We start from the raw sequence: 20,213 nt of genomic DNA on the forward strand, positions 1-20,213 counted from the left end.
TTGACCACATATTTCGAAATTCAGTCGAAATAAGTACTTAATTTAGCAAAAAAAATTAACATTTTATCAACCACGTGCAAAATTTAAAAAGATCACCACAAGAATTTAAAAAACATTTGTAAAACAGCGCTATCAACCACGTGAAAAATTTAAAAAGATCACCACAAGGATTTGAAAAACATTTGTAAAACAACAATTTTTCCGAGAGACTATCTTTATAAGAGACGGCTTTTCAGGCCTATGCCCAACAATTAAAAAAAAGAGAAAAACCTAAAAATTTACACGCGCATTTGATCCTATTTAGATTTGGTGTTACAACTTATTGAAATTGGTATTAATAATCTATTAAAGTTGGTATTTGGAGTTGGTGTTATCATATATTGAAGTTGGTATTATAACTTATTAAAGTTGATATTTAGAGTTGCCATTTTAACATAATATAACCTATTAGAGTTGGTATTATAACCAACTTTAATAGATTATAATACCAACTCTAACAGGTTGTAATACCAACATAAATAGGTTATAAACTAACTCCAAATAAGTTATAATACCAACTTCAAATACCGATTTTAATAAGTTATAACACCAATTCCAGATACCAGCTTTAATAGGATATCAACTCTAATAGTTTATAATACCAACTTCAATAAGTTATATCACCAACTCTAAATAGGATTACACAATGTGTAATTTTTGTATTTTTTTTTATTAATAATGGGTCAACCCATTAAGAATTTGTGTTTGTAAAAAAACCAACCCAGGAATCAGAATCACTAACATGAAATTTCCAAAAAAAGATTAACCAGTATTTTCCTTTTCCTCGCACAAAATGTGAAAAAATATCTTCTCTTTGACTTCTTTATAATTTTGGTGGAATTTTATCTTTTGAGTTTGGATATATACTAAAGAATAGGAGTAATCATTAAATACCCATGAACCTTCCCACCTCGCAGTCCCAGAACAGTCATCAGTCATCACTACCTATTGGCTGCTTTCCCTTTTCAGTTTCCAACACATTTACTCGACTATCTACCCTCTCCACCATCATCTTTCTTTCACCAATAACCACCATTAACAACATTACATCAAGTTTGAGCAAGCAATTTCTCGCTTTCTTTAAATTCTTAATAATTTCTTCTTGCTTCTCTTTTTTTGTGGGTATTGCCTATTGGGTTCTATGATTTAATAGTTTTCTTATATAATTGGCTAATGTTTCTGTTATCTTACTCTCTTTGCTCTACAGTTTACTGTTCTTTCCTTTAAGGGTTCTTTTTTTTTTTTTTGGGTATACTTGCTTTCTGGGTCATTTGTTTTTTCACTATGTTTGATTGTCAGATTGTAACATTATAATTGTATACTTATATTAAAGTTTATGCTTTCTGAATTCAATTGAATTGAATTAAGTATTTGTTGATGTAGAATTAACATTTCTGTGCTAAATTGAAACTTTATTGAAAGTTGTTTGAAACTTGATCTTTGGAGGAGAAAGAACACAACCCAATTAGCTTGTACCTTTTGAATGAAAATCATTTCCAAATTTTTGAATTTTGTTTTGGGTTTTTAGGATAATTAGTTTAATACTGATGTTTGTTGGATTGTTCAATCATAAATAGATCCTTCATGAATCATGGGTCATAATAATGTGGTCCAAGATGTTGCTGTTTGTTCATGTCTTCATTCTTTAAGTGTTGAATGGGTTTGTAGTTTCATACTTTTGTAGATGAGCTTGGTTTCTTTTAGGGTAACATGATTCGCTAATCTCCTCGCGAATCGCGAATCGGAATAAGCGAATTATGGTCGGTTTTGGGCTATTCTTGGGCAAACTTGAGCGAATAACGAATTTAAAAAGCGAATTACTACCGAATTATGTTACATTGGTTTCCTTTATGGGGTTGATCAAATTTTCTCTGATTTCACCATGCAGGATCACATGAACATGTTTTGAGAGGGTGGTTTCAGTTTCGGTTAGGATCAGGTGATGGGGAGGTATACACAGGCTGATGGAAGGAAGTCATGGAACTATTCTTCAACCATGCTTTTAGTTGTAGTTGTTTCCGCTTGCTTAATAGGAACCTGGATCACAATATCGTCGTTAGTAGATTCCGCGAAGAATTTTGAGATATCTGTCGGATTGATAAAGGATGTCAAGTTACAAATGGTGAATGAAACACATTCTCGGGAATTCGAGGCAAAATTAGGTGACTTTCCTGAGGATGGTGTAAATGGGAATATCGGCCACATTAGGGGGAATGATAGTCTAGTACAAACTAAGAATGCAGGGGTAGAAGTAACTGACAGTGGAACTTCTGCTCAGATTCGGGCTGGGTCAATGCAAACAGCCGAGTTGGAGAAGCCGAGAGTTACTAAGAAAATGTCCTTCTTGAAGGATCAAAAGGGATACTATGTATGGAAACTTTGTAATGTAACTGCTGGTTCAGACTATATTCCTTGCCTTGACAACATTAAAGCCATCCGAAAGCTTCCCAGTATAAGTCATTATGAACACAGAGAGAGGCATTGCCCAGATCAAGCTCCCACCTGTCTTGTTTCTGTCCCTAAGGGATATAAAACCTCACTTCCATGGCCGAAAAGCAGGGATAAGGTAACAAACTACTTCGTTGAAATCACTGTCACATAACTCGCTAATTTCCTTGCGAATCGCGAATCAAAAAAAGCGTTTTACAGTCGGTTTTGGGCTATTTCTGGGTCATTTTGAGCAAATCACAAATTCAAAAAACAAAATAATTGGCGAATCATGTTACATTAGTTGAAACAGTCGTCATTTATGTATTGATCTTAGTTGCTTTGCCGATTCTAATAGGGTAATAATACTTTGTTCAGATATGGTTTGCCAATGTACCCCATGTAAAACTTGTTGAATCCAAGGGACATCAAAATTGGGTACAAGTTTCTGGAAGTTACATTACATTTCCAGGCGGCGGCACTCAATTCAAGCACGGTGCAATGCATTACATTGATTTCATTCAGAAGGTCATTCTTTACTGCTTTACTGATCTCACTTGGTATTAATTTTGTCTACTTGATGAGTTAGTAACATTGTGCATAGCTCTCATACATTCTGCCTAAATCTGCCATTTTGCACGCGGGATATGCAAAATGCTATTCATTTGCATCGCGGTATAAATACATACATACATACCTCATCATAACACATGTAATTGAAATAATTTTTCACTTAAGATCATACTCGGGAATTTTCTTGTATTGAAGTAAATTGGGTTGATCAGAGCGATCCACATAATCTAGGGTTTAGAGATGATCGAGAAATTTCATTTGCAAATTTATCTTCTTTGAAATCCTTGTAATTGGGAGTGCTCAATACTTTTTTTGGATTCAATTGTACATTGTAATCAAGAACATACAGGATCATCAATGATATTGACTTCAATTGTTTGGGTGGGTTTTATAGTCCAAGAGCACATTTTTCTTGGGGAATAATTTCCGAATTACAACTTTAAAGTTTAGCCTTTTGCGAATTACAGCCACCAAAATATCAAAGTTTACAATTTCAGGCCAAAAACACAGAAATCCGACCACTTAACCTAAAATCTTGACCACCAAAATGGTCGGAATTCTGTATTTTGGCTTGAACCTACAAACTTTGATATTTTGGTGGCTGTAATTCGCAAAAAATAAACATTGAGGGTGTAATTCGTAAAAGTGTTAAACTTTAAGGCTTTAATTTGCAAATTATTCTTTCTTGGGATTTTCCCTCCTCCCAAATTTTAGTCTTTTTTGTTCATTTCTCCTTGTTCAATTTCTTATTTCACCTTAAGTACTAGAGTCCAGACTGTTCCTGAGATAGCTTGGGGAAAGCGAAGTCGTGTCGTTTTGGATATTGGATGTGGTGTAGCTAGCTTTGGAGGTTATCTGTTTGACCGAGAAGTACTTACTATGTCACTAGCTCCTAAGGATAAGCATGAAGCGCAAGTGCAATTCGCACTTGAAAGAGGAATACCGGCTATATCTGCTGTCATGGGTACAAAAAAATTACCCTTCCCCAGCATGTCCTTTGATGTAGTCCATTGTGCACGCTGCAGGGTCCCTTGGCATATCGAAGGTATCGTATTCGTCTGCGTCATTTCGACTTGACAATTTTGCTTGTCGACAAATAAGTGCTCGTCTTACATTGAACTACTTTTTAGGTGGTAAACTGCTTTTGGAACTGGATCGTGTCTTACGGCCTGGAGGTTATTTTGTTTGGTCTGCCACTCCAGTTTACCGTAAAGATCCTGAGGATACGGCCATTTGGAAAGGTGCATTCACTCATGTTCGAATAGTATCGATAAATTGATAATTGAGGAATATATCTGAACTTCTTATACAATGCTTGCGCCTTGCAGCTATGTCCAAGCTCACAAAGTTGATGTGCTGGAAGCTTCTAAAAATCGGGAAGGATAAATTGAACGGAGTAGCTGCAGCGATATATAGGAAACCTACTTCTAATGATTGCTATGAGAGCAGAACCGAAAAAAGTCCTCCGCTTTGTCGAGAATCTGATGACCCAAGTGCTGTATGGTAACTTCTACATACCCTCTGTTATTATCTAATGTTCGATCATATGGTAACTTCTAATCATGTGCTGTTCAGATTATAATAGACCGAAGTAAAGCGACTCATTAAATCATGTGCTCTTCTTATTTATGTGAAGTTCCACGTGATTTTTTCTACCAAGGTTTAATCGGAAACAACCTCTTTGTCAGTGCTTTCACTTACAAGGGTAATGTTGCGTACATCTGACCTTCCCAAACCACAGTCGAGGTGGGAGCCACTTAATGGCATTGGTGCAATTGAATGTTGTATGAATTTTCGAGCATCGATATGATCGGTAGCTTTTGTTACATAATAGATTGTAATGAATGTTGCAATGTTTTATAACAAGTAATAACCTTTTTCCTTTGGAATGAAAACAACACTTCATTACCCTAATGCCACGAAGGGTCTTCTTCCTAGGAAGGGTTGGGGGGTCAGATGTACACAACCTTACGCTTATAATATTAAAGATTTTGTTTCTAGTTGACCCTTCATTGCAAGCCTACAACTTCACATAAATTTACATATAGGTTTAAACCCTTAGATGTCTTTACTTGTGAAGATTTACATATATGTTCAACCTTTTCTTTTCTTTACATAGCCCTTTTAGTATTGACTGAACTTCTGTTGTTCAGGAATATACCATTACAGGCTTGCACACACAAAGTGCCCATAGATCCATCTGAACGTGGGTATCAGTCGCCGGCTAAGTGGCCATCAAGATTGGAGAAACCACCTTACTGGCTCAAGAGCTCTAAGATTGTGGTTTATGGTAAACAAAGTCCTAAAGATTTCATTGATGACTATCAGCACTGGAAACGGGTTGTGAAATCGTATTCTGATGATATTGGCCTTGACTGGTCTTCTGTGAGAAATGTGATGGACATGAATGCTATATATGGAGGGTGAGCTTCTATTTGCTTCTCTGAAACTTCATTAAAACAATGAAATCAGTTAGTTGGGATTAGGGGTGTTCAACGGGCCGGGCCCAATTTTGCGCCCTTATCCGGCCCGTTTTTGAAGGGCTTTGTAAAAATCGGGCCGAAAATGGACTCTACTATAATTAAAATGAAACGAGCTATAAAGGGCTCAATAAGGGTCTGAAATGGGCCTTTGTAAATAATAAAATTAATAGGTAATTTAGTAATTATAGATAACAATGTGAATGGGAATTATAAATGATAAATGGGGATCAAAATATTTTTTGGTAATCAAAATGGGCCGGATTGGGCTGGGCCAGCTTCCAAAGCACAGTCCATTTAAGGCCCATATTAAATTTAAAGGACCCTTATCCAATCCGGCCCATATTTACGGCTCGCCCCTTATCCGGCCAATTGGGATATTTCGTTAGAATTTAGAAATATCTTGTTTGAATGCCTAACGACTATTCCCCATTTGATCAATACTTGACCAACCTAATATGATGGGTGTATTTTTTGAATGTGATTAACTTGAAAGCTAAAAATAGGTAAAGCAAAAGGGACAAGGGAAGAGTAAGAATTTAATTTAACTTTGAGAATTGATGTAATGATGGGTGAATGTGTATCTTTGCGGGACCCTATCTATTTGGGGATATATCGAGTGGACGCTTTCTGCTTTGCCCTCTTCTTAGAGGGGTACGGGTATGATCTGTCCGTTACCTTCCCCCCGATACTGGGCTGATGACTATGACTATGACAATGATTGATGTAATGATGATATCCAAAACGACAGTTTCGTATAATTGTCGTAAAAACTGCACCTTTTCCCTCCAGATTTGCTGCAGCCTTGAAGGATTTCAAACTTTGGGTGATGAATGTTGTTTCTGTCACATCTCTGGACACTCTCCCGATCATATACGAACGAGGTTTATTCGGAATATATCACGACTGGTGCGAGTCATTCAGCACTTATCCTAGATCATACGATCTTCTTCACGCAAATTACCTTTTCTCCGATCTTAAAAAAAGGTTTGGAAAATCTCCGTCCTCTTACTGTGTACAAGAGATTATGCTATCCTATGCTATATTTTAAGCTATACTCTTTTCAGGTGTAACTTTGTGGCAGTAATGGCTGAAGTAGACAGAATCCTAAGGCCAGGAGGATGTCTGATAGCAAAAGATGACGCGGAAACCATAGCCGAGTTGGAGAGTTTGGCTAAATCGTTACAATGGAAGATCAGATTCACATTTTCGAAAGATAATGAAACGATTCTGCGTGTTGAAAAGACAAGATGGCGTCCCTCTGATGTAGAAACTATAGCATCAGCTATTGCTTAAGCTTGGATAGTTCTTAAGAGGTTAGGATAGATCCTATGGTAGTATGAGAGAATTGAATATTCTATCTTGAATTTAAGGAGACTGTCTCAGTGTAACATAATTGGCCAGCTGATTTGCCTTTTGATTTCGGGATTCGGCCAAAACCGATCATAATTCGCTTTTTTCGATTTGCGATTTGCGAGGAGCTCAACGAATCATGTGGCACTCTCCGTCTCATTAGGGTTTATCAAACTTAGCATCATCTGAATGTTTGGAGAGCCTCTTCTTAGGCAAGTTAGAAAGGTCAATGGAGGTATGATGTATCAGTTATACAGCTACATATCAATGTTCAAGTGTGATTATTTCTAGTTATCCTTTTCTGATATGCAAATTCATTTGATCAGATGTTGCAGTACTTTTTCGGTGTCCATTTAGGATGGAGTCCGACTACTTCTTTAGTTTTAAATTATAATGGACTATAGAAAAATGACTCATTATATATTTGATGCTTTTTATTACAAGGCTCAATCAGAAACAACCTCTTTGTTGTTACAAGGTTAAAGTTGTCTACATCCAAACCCCCAATCCCCCGGGCGGATGCCACTTGACATTAAGGCAATGACATGTAATTGTTGCGTACTTTTCCGCTGTTTGAGTTGTATTGATACATCTTCTGCTTGGTTAACTACAAGCCTTGTGATACATAGACTCATCATTCATGCAGATGATTGTTTTTTTCAGATGGAATTGTCGTTCTGGTTTTTTGAAGGTGTTCGTTCTTGGAAGGACATACCAGAAAGATTGCTAGGAACCGTGCTCGTAGGGTGTAGCTGGTGGGGGAGATAGATGCAGATTACAGAACCCAATCGCGTATATAAGCAGATTGCAAAGTCTACTTGACAATCATCATACATGAACATAATTTATGGTATTCTCTTCTTTATAAGTTCATTGTGCACTAACACTAAAGTTACGCGTTTTCTTATTCGAGTAATCTCTTTAATTTAATTGGTGAATGACGGAGTTTAGAACAATTAGAGATGTAGAAGGGTTTTACATAAGAAAAGAAGAGAAGAAAGAATGGGAATACAAAGAACGCGTAAAAACAGAAGAAATATATGAAAATATATTTGAAATTACCAACTACAGAAAGATCAATTTCTCTTCCCTTAATGAGTCATGTGGAGTTGAATGTGAGAGAGTCTTGGGTAGGATCTTTTGTCCCTTTGCATTTATGAAGATTGGTGGGAAATATATGTTTGAGGAGTTTAGAGAAGTCTTGATTATGCTTAAACCATATTAAGGTGATGATCAATAAAGTAAAATGGAAACTTTCCGCTTGTTCTTTATTAATAAGATGCATAGATGGCATTGTCAGAATATCTTTTGGAATGTCTCAAAAAATGAACTAAAGTCTGCTGTTTCATGGTGTTCCTTGACCCCTTCCAACTTATATTTATCTTATTTAAGATAGCAGAATTGAAGATCAGTTTAGTTATCTGCATTGTATTACTTTCTTACTGTTACACTGTGACAATTTGTCACATAATTACCTTGTGAGCCCACATGTGTTGACAATAGAGCCTATAGAGGTATATAGTGGGTCTGGTCATGTCAAATGTTAAATGGGTCGGGACAAGTCAAATTTCGTTTAAATCGGACTCACTTTGACCCATTTTTAAAAACTTCATAAAATAAGTTTTTATTCTACTTTATGGCCATTGAGTTGACCACCTATGTATATAATAATATCATATAAAAATATAAAAAGTGGTAAAGTTTTTTTCGCAACAAATTCCTTTAATTATCCGACCTGGCCCGGCTCGACCTTTAACACCAAGACACGTAAATGACCCGACCTGCTAATGACCCGTTACATGTGACCCGACCCTTGACCTGTTGGGTCCACCTGCCTTGTTGAACACCTCTAATTGACACACTCATGAGGCACCCGTGGCCTTGGGCTCACGAATTCTCGGGTAATGAGCATTGACTTGCATATGCAATTGATGAGGTTCACTCTTTTTCAAAACCATATGGTATATATTAGAAGGATTACCATCAAACATTATATTCAAGTCCACAACTACTATTTTAGTAATGTAGAATGTTCTTTACATATAAAGTATATTTAACAATTACCGCGTCGCTATAATTGTTACTACAATTAGGAACGATACAACATTTGTGACGAAGAATTATCTATCTAAACACACAATCATTGTGTAAAAAAACCAAAAAATGCGATAATCGTCGCAATTTCTATAACGGATAAGGTGATGCAGTTGTCGTACCACCAAATATGAACCTATACCTTTAATACATGAAATATGACATGAAGCGGCCTAAAACGTGGTTTTTAATGCTTTTACGATGCAAGCTAGTAGTTTGTGCCTCATGTAGCTTCTAAAACAGCTAATATAGTACGTACTCCTGCCTCATTAGATGTATTGAAGGGTACTATTTTCTTTCTCAAGTGTCTATTCAGGTGAAGGAAAAGAAGGCTTTCCAAGACATCTACTATCTTTTTCCCGACATTCTTTCACCAATATCATAATATTCTTTTTCTCCAGTTATGGGAGTAATGGGAAGGGGGACCGATGCTATAGTCGAAGTGTAGTGCTTTCTTATTGTTGGGTGAAAAAGGTTATAACTTATGCTTTCAAACAAATAACGTCAAATACAAATGCGATCAATATTATCAAAAGCTAAGGAAATGCGTTTTAAAATACTTGCACCAAACATATTTTTACGCAATCTAATGCGTTTGTTGAATTGTTTATATTTAGATATACACATAACTAAAAATTATAAAAAATTGATATTATGAAAATATGCGACGAGAGGAAGTGGAAGTATATTAGCCGAAATATGTAAATTACCATAGAATGATGAATAGTGTAAAAATTGATTTGGTGCAAGTAATATGAAACAGAGGAAGTATATTTTATGAAAAAGAGAGAGAAATGTATAGAAGAGATGAAAAACTAAGTTAAATGTGTGGATGATAATTAAAAAAAAAATGTAGATTACTCTAATAAGCTATTAGCTATAAACTATAAGTTATTTTGCCAATTATCCCCTAAGATTTTTAAACAGTTGTATACGTACTCACGGCTCGTTTGTTAAAGGTATATATTGCAAAATGATAATGACATGAAAATTCCGTGTAATTTTAGTTGGAATATCACATCACATGTAAAGTACTGAAGGTTATGTTCATGCATGTCCAACTTTAAAATTTCTTTTAGATTTTTTTGGAAAAATTTTCCGAAATAATCCCACCTATTGCCCATTTACTGTGAATAATCTCTACTATTAATTACTTTTAAATAATCAAACCTTTGTATATTTTTTGCTGAACAACAACCCTTATCACATTTTAACCGGTTATCGAAGATACTTACCACCAAAGAAGAGTAGGAATAGACAAATGAATAAGCAAAATGAGGAAAAAGAAAAGAGCGTATAACAGCTTGTATGTACCTACCGTAGCTGGTTAAAATGTGCTAACGGGTGGTGTCATTAAAAAATATATAAAGGTTGAATTATTTAGAAATAATCAATAATAGAGATTATTCACAACAAATTAGTAATAGATAGGATTATATGGGATAATTTTTTAATTTATTTTAAAAAAGTAATGTAATTCCCATCCATCACCACACCAAGGAGTTAAATAGGTAGTTAGTTCATGGTGGATCGCAATAATTGGAATGTTGGTGTGAATCTACGTCTGTTCACTGCTGAGTTAACAAAAAGTATTAGCTCATGTTTTACTATTATTATTTTTTAGGTGTTCCCTATCCTACTAAATATAGACTATCCTTTGAGGCTTTGAGTGTACGTGTAATACTAAGTTTCCAAAAGAAATGTTCATGAAAATTAAGAAAAATATAATATTTTAGATAGTAAATATATTATTTAATTCAATAATAAATTTGATTGGAGAAAAGTAGGACCATTTTATAAATTGAAGTTAGTGGAGGATATGTGGGGTTCCTAAACATTATAAAAATATTAAAGTGAGTATAAAATAAAGTTATTTTTATTTAAAATTTGTGACATAAATGAAAAGATTCTGTACAAAAATAACAAATAAAACACTCTAAAATAATAAATGAAAACTTTTTAAGAAACGGATATAAGGGTATTAATAGTGATACATATAGATACTGGTAGAGTGGTAGTCCTGTAAATATGAATTAAGATTGTAAAAGTTGGTGCAGAAAGAGAAACAAAAGGGAAGCGTAAAGTGAAGCTTGTCTGTAAATAATACTCCATAATACAACAATAAGTGTTCTCGTGTTAGCATCATTGTTGCTTATAAAATTAAGGGTGCACGAGTTTATGTGGGAGTGGGACTATTACTATACTACCCTTTGCTTTTCTATACATCATTCCCCATTTTCTGCCTTCCATATTGCTTCATTTTTTTATATGTCATCTTGATTTTTTTAATTTGTCTTAAAGAGAAATAAAGTATTATTTTTAAGAAAAAGGTGAATATTTGGTAATAAATAAAAATAAAATAAATTGCGTGGATTAAAAGTAAAAAAAAGTTAAAAAGTATAAATGACATTAAAAAAAGTGATGGATGTAAATCATTGTCTAAAATTTTAAAATAATGTAAAATAAGTGAGTGAGACGAAAGAGTAACAGAAAAACTAAAACCAAATGTTAATGACATTAACTTATATGAAATTATTGGCAAAATCATTACTAGAGAAAAATACACATGCACCAATCATTTTGTCAAAAATATGTTTCTAGTGCTGATTGGAGAGGTCTCCGCGATCACAATGTCAATGAGTGATCGCTAGAATTGTTTAAAACAAATTTAATTTATATTTTTTTGATCTCGTATAATAGATTTGACTTCGATTATAGTTAAGAAATAAATTTATAGTTATATAAAAATTAATGTGGACAAGATTCGATTTTTGACTAGATACGAAGCAACTTATCCAAAACTAATCCGATGGTCTGATTGTGAGTTGTTTTAAATAAATCTAAACTGATATTCGTTGTACATTTGTAATGTAAAACAACTCGTCTTGTATGAGTTATCTCACCACGAGGCAAACCCATATAATTAGCCAATTTCTCTAATTGATCACTTTACGATGTAATGATCACTTTAAGGTTATAAGTAATTACTTTAATATTATAAAAAGGGATCACTTTAAGAGTGTAAATGATCACTTCACTTTAAGACTATAAAAAATGATCACTTTAAGAAGGTAAATGTATATTGAGCCAACCCAATAGAGATAGTCTCGTTATAAGACTGTCTAATTTAAAAATTTGCAAATGTAAAATTTTTGCTCAAGTTCCCGATAATATTTAAGACAGCCCAAAAATGTTTAAGAAGGCCCTGCTAATGATCTTGCAAAATGGCTCTTAGATTGCTTTTACTATTCTGAGTTTCTGACAGCAAAAAAATGTATAAAAACTGTTTTGAAACAGAATAAAAAACTCAATAATCTTCCACTTTTATGTGCACATACCATTAATCTAATGAAAACAAGAAGATGAGCTGGTTAAACAGTTAGATTAATCAAATGGGTTATTGTCTGCCACTGTCATATCTTTTCATGAACAAACACCTTGGCAGTTTCCATACATTCCTCAAAAGTGTCTCTTATCCTATTCTTTATGAACACCCCAACAAAACTCACTGCAATTCTACTATAATTTTGAACAAATTTAGTCAGAATTTTCTTGGGATTTCACTATGTCAAGCTCTGTATTGCAGACTTGCTTCATTTTATGTTTACTTCTTTCTTTTTCATTCATTTCTGAATCTTCTCGATTACCAAACACTTACTTTGAGCAAATGTTGCCTAAGAGGTTTCCTACTCATTCTTCAGCTCCTTCTAAGAGGACTAATTCTGTTAAAGCTTCTTCTTCGTTGGTTCATACTCGAAAGTTTTCGCCTTCTTATGATGGGAAAGTTTAGTTAAGGGGGAATTGGAAGCAAGTATACAAGACTGATAGAGTATGTAACATATTTTGAGATTTTATTCGCTTTTGGGTGAGTTTATGGTGTCAGAATCTAACGTGATAGAAGGGTATAATAGAGTATATAACGTATTATGGGCTTTAATATGATGGTTGAAGGTTTAGGATATGTTATATACTCTATTAGACGTACTAGAAGAAGAAATCAACGCGTTTCTGAGCTAGGTTTGTAGATTATTGTAGCATTCTTTTTGGGTGAGTTTATGGTGTTAGAACTTAACAAGAAGGGTATGATAGAGTATATAACATATTATGGGCTGCAGCTTAATGGTTGAAGGTTCAAGATATATTACATACTCTATTAGACGTATACAACATTCCAGAAGAAATCAAGACGTTTCTGAACTGGATTGGTAGATTATTGTAGCATTCTTTTTTATCAACATGACCGTGGAAACAATCACTTGTAAAGATTTTCTTTACTGAATAGAATATAGATATAGCTACTTACTGATTAAAATACAAAATTTTCTCTGCTTTTCCTGGAGAAGTATTAACAATTGTTGTTCAAAATCTACAAAAATTGTATATTGGTGTAATTTTTCATATAGTGATTAATAAAATAATATCATCTCTCACGTCAGTTTATTTTAATTTACTAATCAAATTTATTGTTGAGATTAATGATTTGATATAGTTGTTGCTCATTGGAAGATCCTTTTTCAAGAAAGGTTTTTTCGTAGTCTATTTGTTATAGAATGATCAAACCCACATTGATGGGCTAAACATTAAAACATATAAGAAGATTTGTACCGTAAAGTTGTCATTTTTTGCTTCTTTTTCAGTATGTTGGAGTTTAAATCATTATTGCTTCGCAACTTCAAATCAGTATTATTTTTCTGTTTCTTTAAATTTGCTTTACTTCAGAGACTTAGCAACTTCGAGATGAAGATGGAATAGGATTGGTTAAGATGTTTTGGGAATTGTGAATGTGCAACAAAAGAATATTAGTGAATCGGAAAGATATATAGAAACATGGAACTTAGAAGATCCAAAAAGAGGATGAGAAAGACAAAAAATAACCTAGAGGGCAGAGAAGGAAATGGACATGAAGAATTTCGATTTACAGTTTGAGAGGGTAGAAAATCATAATGGATAAGAAAAAGAGAATTCACGAGGATAACCACTAGAATTATTCAATTGCCAATTGATTTATGTAGCCGAGCCAATATTTTGTAATTAAGGTTGTGATACGTCTTGGGGCGCAAGTATATTGGTTTCCATTAACCCCAAAATTCTTAAGAAACCATTTCTAATTATGGCAAGTTTAAGGGGGATGACTCCAAATACCGTCAAGCTAGGAGGAAAAAAGAATTTCATGTCCATCTCCTCGATCAATTGTTCCTACAACATTTCCCCTTCACCACTCTAACTCACACCTTTAATTTAAGGTTTAGTGGACTCTTTTAGTGTGCACTAAATCTATACAAGACCAGCTCAATAATCATAAAAATAAATAGATAAACTCGGACTTATCATATCAAATATATATATATATATATGTATATATATCTGTGAAAAAAACATTAAACTTACATAGATGTATATTTTAGACACAGCCACAGGCAACAACTTTACATTCTAACAAAAAGAAAATTTAAAAATCTATCATAAAACTCTATTATTACAAAACTCAACAGACGTGATCAACTACAAAGTACAAAGGAATGATCAAAGACGCGATGCAAATTTACTATCGAAGCTCCTCCGTATTGAACTTATTCCATGCTTCCTGCATCGATGTCACACCAGCAAGCATAAGTATAAATGAGGAAGTTGGTAGATAGTAACATTTTTCGAAAAAACAGGCAAACCAGCGCGGTAAGGAAGATTCAGATATACAAATACAGCTAACTAACGCGGAAATGCAATTCGATAGTCATTTTAGGACCTTCCTAAGGTCCTACGGTCATCTATACTCGGTCAAATAGAATTGTATCAAAAACCCGATGCCAACTACTTATTTATCATTCATCCAGTGAATAGTGTTTATGCTACTGTATTTGAGGCGAGGTCTATAATCTCGAAATGCACATAGCCTTACAAAGAATTGTGGTTACTTGGAAAAAAACTTGAACCAGTTAGTCACTCGATATTACTACAGGTTTCTGACCCTAAGTGGATTTAAACTTGCATATTGTGGGTCATGCGAGAAACCTGAACATGGTAAATAGATCAGTTGAGCACGAGAAAAAGGACCCAGTTCTACAACGAATTTCCGAAAGCAAAGTGCATCTATGAGCCCAGATAAGTTCGTTCCTTTAGGAAGCATTATCTATAATCACTGACCAAAAACGAGAATCTGAAAGATGATAAGGTAAACATAATACAGAAGTCTGCACTAAGACTTGGTCCGACAATTACTAACAAAGTACTAGCACACGAATTAGTAATACCCAGTAAACTGGTCAATCATCACCATCAACATTCATTCAGAGGAATGTCGTATTAATTATAGGGTAAACCATCGACAGATAATATCTTTGAAGCCTCTACTCTGACCAAACCCACCCAAAAAGGAAAAGAAAAGACGTCTCAATCTAAGGACAACATAACTTGATATGCCTAATTCAATAGTCAACTGGAATATAATACAGCCCGTTTGATAGTCATTATTAAATGGTGGGAGTGGTAATAGAAAATTAGTGTAATCAACTTCATTTTATTAACGGCAGCAAAAGAATGTCGCTACAGATGTAGCCTTGCAGGCTATTTCATTCCCTACTCGCTTACATAAGGTCCCAAGGGAATAAATAGTGCATGAAATGACAAAACAATATGATTTTGAACATACATTACCTTCAGTAGATCAAAAACTTTCTCTGCAACAAACTTTTGTTCAAGACTTGCACCTTTTTGCTGCACTTTATCAGGATGGACACACAGAGCAGCCTTTTTGTATGCGATCTTTACTTGAGATGAAGTAATCAAGTCAGTTAAAGTAACCGGTCGCCAACCAAGTTCAGGGGCGAGCACCTGCATAACAGGAGATACAAGTTAACACACTCCAACAACTTTGCTGATGTGGTACAAGAGAAGTACCGATAAATCACAAAAAAATCAATAAACAATTAGATCAGTGTAACATAATTAGCCATCTAATTCGCTTTTGAATTTGTGATCACCGAAAATGACCCTAAAATAGCCCAAAATCGTCCATAATTTGCTTTTTTTGCTACCTGATTCGCAAAGAGATTAGTAATCATGTGACAGTGGTCCAGATTAAGGATATTGACGTGATTAAAGTAGCTCCACATTACACCCTTCAATTAAATTAACTACATGTACCAAAAAGTATATAACCAAAATACAAGTCATTTCACATCTAAAACTTAGAAACAAGATGTGGAGCTACTTTTATCATGTGGTTACATCACATTACAATACCCTAAGAATTAGGGGTAAGGTTTCGTACATCCAACCCCCTGACCCCACCCTAGGTGAGAGCCACTTACGGCCCGTTTGGTTAATGGTATTAAATGGTGGTAATGAGAATGATTTATAGTGTAAAATTTCCTCAAAAGTTCCACATCATTCTCATGGTAATGAAACTTTGATCACAAAAAATTTTTTTTGTTTACAAATTTCCATTACCATCTAATACCACATCTCCCAATGGTAATGCATTGGAATGAATTTTATGAAGAAAATGAGATGATTGAAGTTGGACAAGCATGACCATTAAGGTAGCCAAGAGATTTTTCAACCAAAATTACACTAGTTTCATTCCCATTACCATCATTCATTACCACCTACCAAACGGGCCGTTAGGGTAATGTAATGTAACTATAAAGACAAAAAGTTACATTACCAAATTACTAGTTATTTTACAATAAGATGTAGGGCAATGTGCCGGTACTAAAGGGTTTCAGTTACCATTTGGAAAGAAATTTGTAGGCCCATGTTCCATATTCGTTACCCATTATAAATATGAGGTATAATCAATGACAGATGACCAACATCCAGGACTTGACCAGCTTAATTATACACTTTATATCACACAAGATGTTCTGTGTATTGACAACTACACATTCAAGTTAGAGCACAGAAAACACAGTCCAATCAAAATTCTTGACCTATTCAAAACGACCTTAAGAACTAGAAAAGAAGCAAGGATAAATTGATGGACGACAGCTCAAAGCATTAAGATTCACTTGAAGGAGGGAATACCAGTTGCAAAGATGACAGCAGTGCTCGCAAGTTTCCCTCTTTCCCAGCAGCCCATCGCTTCATCTCCACATCCATAGCATCAGAAATCCTCTACAAACAAATACACCATATCAATGCCAGTTAACACTTGCTCCCTAAATCCGCTCTACCATTGTGGTCGTGGTGCGGGGGGGGTGGGAAATAGGCCGAGAGAAAGAGGGGAAAAAAGAAAGTACTGAACCATAATATTAACCCAAAAAGAAATGATATACACACATGTCTTTCTTCCTGTTCCTGCTGCGCCTCATATTCACGTTGATTCATTTCTGCTAATGCATTTTCCTGTATAGTAAACAAAATCACAAGCTATTAAAAGCAGAAGGGAAGAAGTATGTAATTTTAACAGTAGAGCTATCATTATGTCAATTCAGTAGCATAGCACGTCCTCAGGAGCCAGGAATTCAGTACAAAAACATAAGGTCTAGATTGAATTATTTATAATGTGAAACATTACAGCCATTGTAAATCAGTGACATAGTCCTAAAATTTAAAAATAGCAACACCAAAAACAGATGTATGACCACAAGAGTGTTTACATAATGCCGAATTTGCCAATTCTGCTAGAGTAATATATGGCATGAATAAACGAAAAGATAACACGCCTTAATAGCCCCTTATGTAGGGATTCCATAGTTCACCTTGCCTCATCTCCCTTTCCTTAACCATTGAGTTCACCATACAATTAATACTTAGCCGGAGATAACATAACCCAGAAAAAGAAAAGGAAAACATTACCATGCGTGCCTTCGCTCTTTGGTGGCGTTCGAATCTTAGTCTGCGTCTTTCCTCACTTTCTCCTTCAATTTCCTCAAACACACCCGAAACTGGGGCACCTAACATCAGACAAAGTAAATTACTTTCGTAGAAATAATAAAAAAAAATAAATTGAGAAAACTACAAATCAACAACAAATACTGATACTACCTCCAAATATTGATGAAAAATCATCAGGAAAATCGTTTGGTGCCATTTTTTTCTCCATTTTAAATGTGGTTCCAGAAAACAGATCCGGTACTTCGTTGGTTTTTCCATTCTGAAAAGGGTTCAACAATAAATTCAGCATCTCAAGAAAAAAGAGAACAAAATCTCAGACACACGACAAATCTTTTTATCCGAGATGAGAGGGGGGAGGAGTGCTTACTATAACTGTGTCTTCAGTTACAGGTACACTCTTTTTTTTAACGTGTGCACTGAAAAATGAATCCAGATCCGTTGCTGCTTCTGGAAACATTGGCTCAGTTGCCTTCTCCACCTTATGACTATGCATACTATCAACATTAAAGTTTTCCTGTATATCAAAGAAGTTCACCTCCTGTGGTTTTTTGCTAACTGTCTTTGCTTCTTTCTTAACTGAAAATTCATTTCGCTTCCCTTTATCGTTCTTTTTTAGAATGCCAGTGGCAAAATCTTCAAGCTCCTCGATAGAAGAAGAACCTGAACTCTTCTCTCTTGAACCAGACTGAGCTCTTCAACAATTTCAGAGCAAACAAAATGCATATTCAGCAGTAGTAAATGGGCAAATAGCATCATACTACAATCCAATTCATAAGTTCACCAAAATTAGAAGAACAAAACCTTTAACATATGAAATCAATAACAACCACAACCAATCACACCATTAAAACTAAGCTAATGATTTCAAGGAATCGCGAGCAACCACATATTCGTATTGGGTAGATATGGACAATGCATGTATTGGGCACAGTTCACCATATCGAAAAGCAAAACAAAAACCACTCTTCATGAACATTTACAGTACCCTTCGTCAAGAAACCAACTCAACCAAAAGCTTAAGATGATGGTTGAAAGCACTAGAATATGTTATATACTCTAACACGTCCCATCACACGAGAGCCATTTGGGTTAGAACTTAGAAGTGTGGATGCAGGCACTCCTTATACTTGGCGCTAAAAATTCCAAATTGGGGGTGGTTGAGATTCGACCCGTGACCTTTTGTGGCTCTAATACCATGTCAAGAAACCAACTCAACCAAAAGCTTAAGTTGATGGTTGAAGCCCTAATACATTGAAAAACTAATCACATTATAAACAGATACCAATTCACAAATCACAATTGATTACCACTACCATTCAAATCATTATCTTTCATTTCTGTATGAAAATAAGTAGTAGTTCCCGATATAGGAATTGCTCAGTTACATATCTACCCAATATAAATCAAAACATATAAAACTAGAATTATGAATACAAATTGCACAGAAAATGCCAGCAACTCACAATTATATCTCTCAAATCATCAAATTCTAATGATTAATAGTCTATTAATACTTTATTATATGCAATAAAGAAAAGTGAAATCATCAAGTTATAAATAGAAAGTAAGTTCAAGAAGCAGCTGAATACCTACTAATATTGGCATTGCTAATCCCAAACCCAGGAATCAAATCATCATTGGTCATCATTTCAAGGCTTTTTTGATTAGAGCTCAAATTTCCCAATTTACCAAAGAAATCATCAACTGGATCAGATGATAACAAGTCATTATTTCCCATTACCACATTATTAGTACTCCCTTTTCCTGAAAACCCCCAAATAAGATCCTCCTCTTTAATGTCCACCGATTTGGAGTTCAAATTCATTGAACCTTTGAACATCGATTCCATATCAAAGTCGAATTCTCCACCTCCACCTCCACTTGAAGAGGTAGGAACATTTTTGGGTAATTGAAAAACATCATCAAAAACATCTGAACTTGCATAATTATTAGGCTTGTTACTTGAGTTGAACCCGAATATATCATCATTTTGATCATTGAAAAATGACCCAGTTCCTGAATTTGCAGAATTAGAAAAGGGTTTGGTCCCAAAAGACGGATCTATAGTGTTGTAATTACGGGTAGTTTTTGTTGCTGATTTAGAAGAAGCCATTGGAGCTGATTTTCCTTGAGGTTTGATCCCATAATTTTTTACTAAAACACCAAAATCATCCATAATTACTAAAATTCTCAGATGGAATTAGGATTCCGTTGAGTTAATAGTGAAGTAAATTGGAAATATGAATCGTGTCGGTGCCAAATTGAAGAAGAAAAGAGGAAATTGGGTATGTGTAAAAATGTGTAGGAAATGAAGGACACGAATAGAAAAAACAAGAAAGGAAGAAAACAAAATAAGCGAAGGGGAATGGAAATTGAATCGAATTAAAGGACGAAGGAGGATAATGAATAATG

General features: G+C 34.7%; 2 protein-coding genes across 4 annotated transcripts in view; one reads left to right on the forward strand and one right to left on the reverse strand.

The window, feature by feature from the left end:
• Window positions 1–776: 776 nt before the first annotated feature.
• On the forward strand, window positions 777–7,938 carry LOC130810614 (probable methyltransferase PMT24). 3 transcript variants are annotated; one of them, XM_057676741.1, is made up of 9 exons: window positions 777–1,161; window positions 1,928–2,605; window positions 2,845–2,994; window positions 3,814–4,084; window positions 4,170–4,280; window positions 4,368–4,542; window positions 5,193–5,462; window positions 6,312–6,506; window positions 6,587–7,197. In XM_057676741.1, exons 2-9 carry the CDS (start codon window positions 1,982–1,984, stop codon window positions 6,813–6,815), a joined length of 2,025 nt encoding a protein of 674 aa, XP_057532724.1. In that variant the 5' UTR covers window positions 777–1,161; window positions 1,928–1,981; the 3' UTR covers window positions 6,816–7,197. The 3 variants fall into 3 exon arrangements, 2 of the variants coding, with proteins under 2 accessions (XP_057532724.1, XP_057532723.1); XR_009041073.1 differs by adding an exon at window positions 7,536–7,938 and having other exon boundaries at window positions 917–2,605; window positions 6,587–7,107; XM_057676740.1 differs by having other exon boundaries at window positions 917–1,157.
• A 5,971-nt stretch (window positions 7,939–13,909) lies between these two features.
• LOC130810615 (auxilin-related protein 2) overlaps window positions 13,910–20,213 on the reverse strand; it is a 6,501-nt gene continuing 197 nt past the window's right edge. The window contains exons 1-8 of the mRNA XM_057676742.1: window positions 19,391–20,213; window positions 18,169–18,493; window positions 17,952–18,060; window positions 17,763–17,860; window positions 17,244–17,309; window positions 16,989–17,078; window positions 15,618–15,794; window positions 13,910–14,550 (exon numbers count right to left, since the gene is read on the reverse strand). The exon at window positions 19,391–20,213 is cut by the window's right edge and continues 197 nt beyond it. Coding sequence (XP_057532725.1) covers window positions 14,512–14,550; window positions 15,618–15,794; window positions 16,989–17,078; window positions 17,244–17,309; window positions 17,763–17,860; window positions 17,952–18,060; window positions 18,169–18,493; window positions 19,391–19,977 — 1,491 coding nt within the window. The 5' untranslated portion in view covers window positions 19,978–20,213 and the 3' untranslated portion in view covers window positions 13,910–14,511. The remainder of the gene's footprint in view (window positions 14,551–15,617; window positions 15,795–16,988; window positions 17,079–17,243; window positions 17,310–17,762; window positions 17,861–17,951; window positions 18,061–18,168; window positions 18,494–19,390) is intronic.

The sequence above is a fragment of the Amaranthus tricolor genome, chromosome 4 (genome assembly GCF_026212465.1).
Source record: "Amaranthus tricolor cultivar Red isolate AtriRed21 chromosome 4, ASM2621246v1, whole genome shotgun sequence".
Classification (NCBI taxonomy): domain Eukaryota; kingdom Viridiplantae; phylum Streptophyta; class Magnoliopsida; order Caryophyllales; family Amaranthaceae; genus Amaranthus; species Amaranthus tricolor.

What these genes read in the sequence shown, in the direction of transcription:
- LOC130810614 (XM_057676741.1), top strand. Translation starts at nt 1,982, where the DNA reads ATGGGGAGGTATACACAGGCTGATGGAAGGAAGTCATGGAACTATTCT. An exon ending in GGCCGAAAAGCAGGGATAAG is followed by an intron (nt 2,606 to 2,844) that starts GTAACAAACTAC and finishes TACTTTGTTCAG; the next exon opens with ATATGGTTTGCCAATGTACC. An exon ending in GGATACGGCCATTTGGAAAG is followed by an intron (nt 4,281 to 4,367) that starts GTGCATTCACTC and finishes TGCGCCTTGCAG; the next exon opens with CTATGTCCAAGCTCACAAAG.